We start from the raw sequence: 1905 nt of genomic DNA on the forward strand, positions 1-1905 counted from the left end.
GTATTTTTGCAAAGCAACTCCGAAAGAAATCATCTTTTTACGAAAAATTTAAAAAGGGAACCCCTACGTTTGACAAAAAAAAAAATATTATTTAGCTTAGAAGGTGTACGGCGAACTTTTTCCTCTGGTACGGTCTAATGTATGTACACATACATACATGGAAAGCTTGTGACGCCCCAACCACGGCAATATAAACAAAGTCCATATCGCTCCGATGAAAACAAAAGCTATCGCACTTACAGTGTCTCAGTTTTACAGTAGCTCCCAACACGGCTAGCAGCAGAAGCGCTTCGAAAAAAAAACTGAGCTAGCCATCCTACTTTAAATTTTAGTATAACAATCGCAAATACCTGCAAATAGTATGGGCAAACTAGTGTTGTACGGCGTCGATGCTAGTCCACCGGTGCGTGCTTGCAAGTTGACCCTGGCTGCGCTCGGTTTGCAATACGAATACAAATTAGTGAAACTACTTGATGGCGAACACCGAACCGCCGAATTTGAACGCAAGAATCCACAGCATACGGTACCGGTGCTCGAGGACGATGGCCAATACATTTGGGACTCTCACGCTATTATTGCATACTTGGTACGACGTTATGCTAAGGACGATTCACTTTATCCCAAGGACTTTTTAAAACGTGCCGTGGTCGATCAGCGTCTTCACTTTGAATCGGGTGTATTGTTTCAGGGCTGTTTGCGTAACATAGCATTGCCAGTGTTCTATGACAATGAGAGCGATGTGCCGCGTACAAAAATTAATGCCATTTATGAAGCATACGACTTTCTCGAGGCTTTTCTGGGCGATGAACCGTATATGTGCGGTAAAACAATCACTTTAGCCGATTTTAGCATCGTATCCACCGTATCTAGCTTCGAGGAGTTGGCGCCTATCGATGGGGCTAAAAATCCGAAATTAAAAGCTTGGTTGGCACGCATTAGCCAATTGTCCTACTATAATCAAGCGAATGGGTATGGTGCCAAAATGCTGATCGATATGTTCAAGGAAAAGATTAAGCGAATTGTATAAGCGATATGGAGCCACAGGAAATGTTTTGAGATACATATGTGTGTGTGTGTATTTAGCTGATTTATCAGTGATTTTGATTGAAATAAAATAAATTTAGCGATAAGTGGTAAATAATCAAACGCCGAGTGCTTTTAATTACATACTACAAATACATATTCATAAACACTGGGTGCAAACATACAGTGCCGGATTTAGGATCTATGGTCCCCTAGGCTCTTTTCGTGGTGCGGGCCCCCTGGGAGTACAATCTAAAATATTTTTTTTTTTATGTATGTTACCGCATAACTGTGGACCACGTCAACCGATTTCGATAATTCTTTTTGCATCGGAAAGGTAGTGTCTCAGAGGTGGTCCCATACTAATCCGGTTTAGATCCGATCATTGGATCATGATATATATATATACATTTTTTTAAGTTGGTTTTTTTGCTAAAAATTACTTGTTTTTTTTGCCTTGTGTAGTAACTAGTATGGGTATTGGAAAAAACAAGTTTTTGATTTTTTTCACATATGTACATACTAGGGCTGCTAATGCCGGGATTCCGGAAGCCCAGTCTTTTTTTAGGCCCCAAAAATCCCGGGATTATTTGCCAAGAATCCCAGGATTTTCGGGATTTGTAATTTGTACTTGTTGGCAATAATAGAAACGCCATAGTTGACCAGTTTTGGCTACATTTTTTTTCTTTTTTTCATATTTTTTTTTATAAATGTCTAGCTCACTATACATACATACATACGAGTAACACCGCGCGGTATGCAACTTTACACACAAAAAGATCAATATATTCGCCAAATACAGCAAAATTGCGTTTTATCCTTGAATATCCTTTTCAATACCTATGCGTCCTTGTGAACCCAAAAAATACTTTTTTTTTAATT

General features: G+C 39.2%; 1 protein-coding gene across 1 annotated transcript; it reads left to right on the forward strand.

The window, feature by feature from the left end:
• Positions 1-238: 238 nt before the first annotated feature.
• Positions 239-1146, forward strand: LOC118743998 (glutathione S-transferase 1-like). Its single transcript, XM_036476762.1, has one exon. The coding sequence runs from the start codon at positions 362-364 to the stop codon at positions 1025-1027; it is 666 nt and encodes a 221-aa protein (XP_036332655.1). The 5' UTR covers positions 239-361; the 3' UTR covers positions 1028-1146.
• Positions 1147-1905: the final 759 nt, after the last annotated feature.

This window comes from Rhagoletis pomonella, unplaced genomic scaffold, assembly GCF_013731165.1.
Source record: "Rhagoletis pomonella isolate Grant_MI unplaced genomic scaffold, Rhpom_1.0 Rhpom_scaffold_00007, whole genome shotgun sequence".
Lineage (NCBI taxonomy): Eukaryota > Metazoa > Arthropoda > Insecta > Diptera > Tephritidae > Rhagoletis > Rhagoletis pomonella.

Bases quoted from the DNA above. Each gene is read 5' to 3' on its own strand.
- LOC118743998 (XM_036476762.1), top strand. From the start codon at position 362: ATGGGCAAACTAGTGTTGTACGGCGTCGATGCTAGTCCACCGGTGCGT.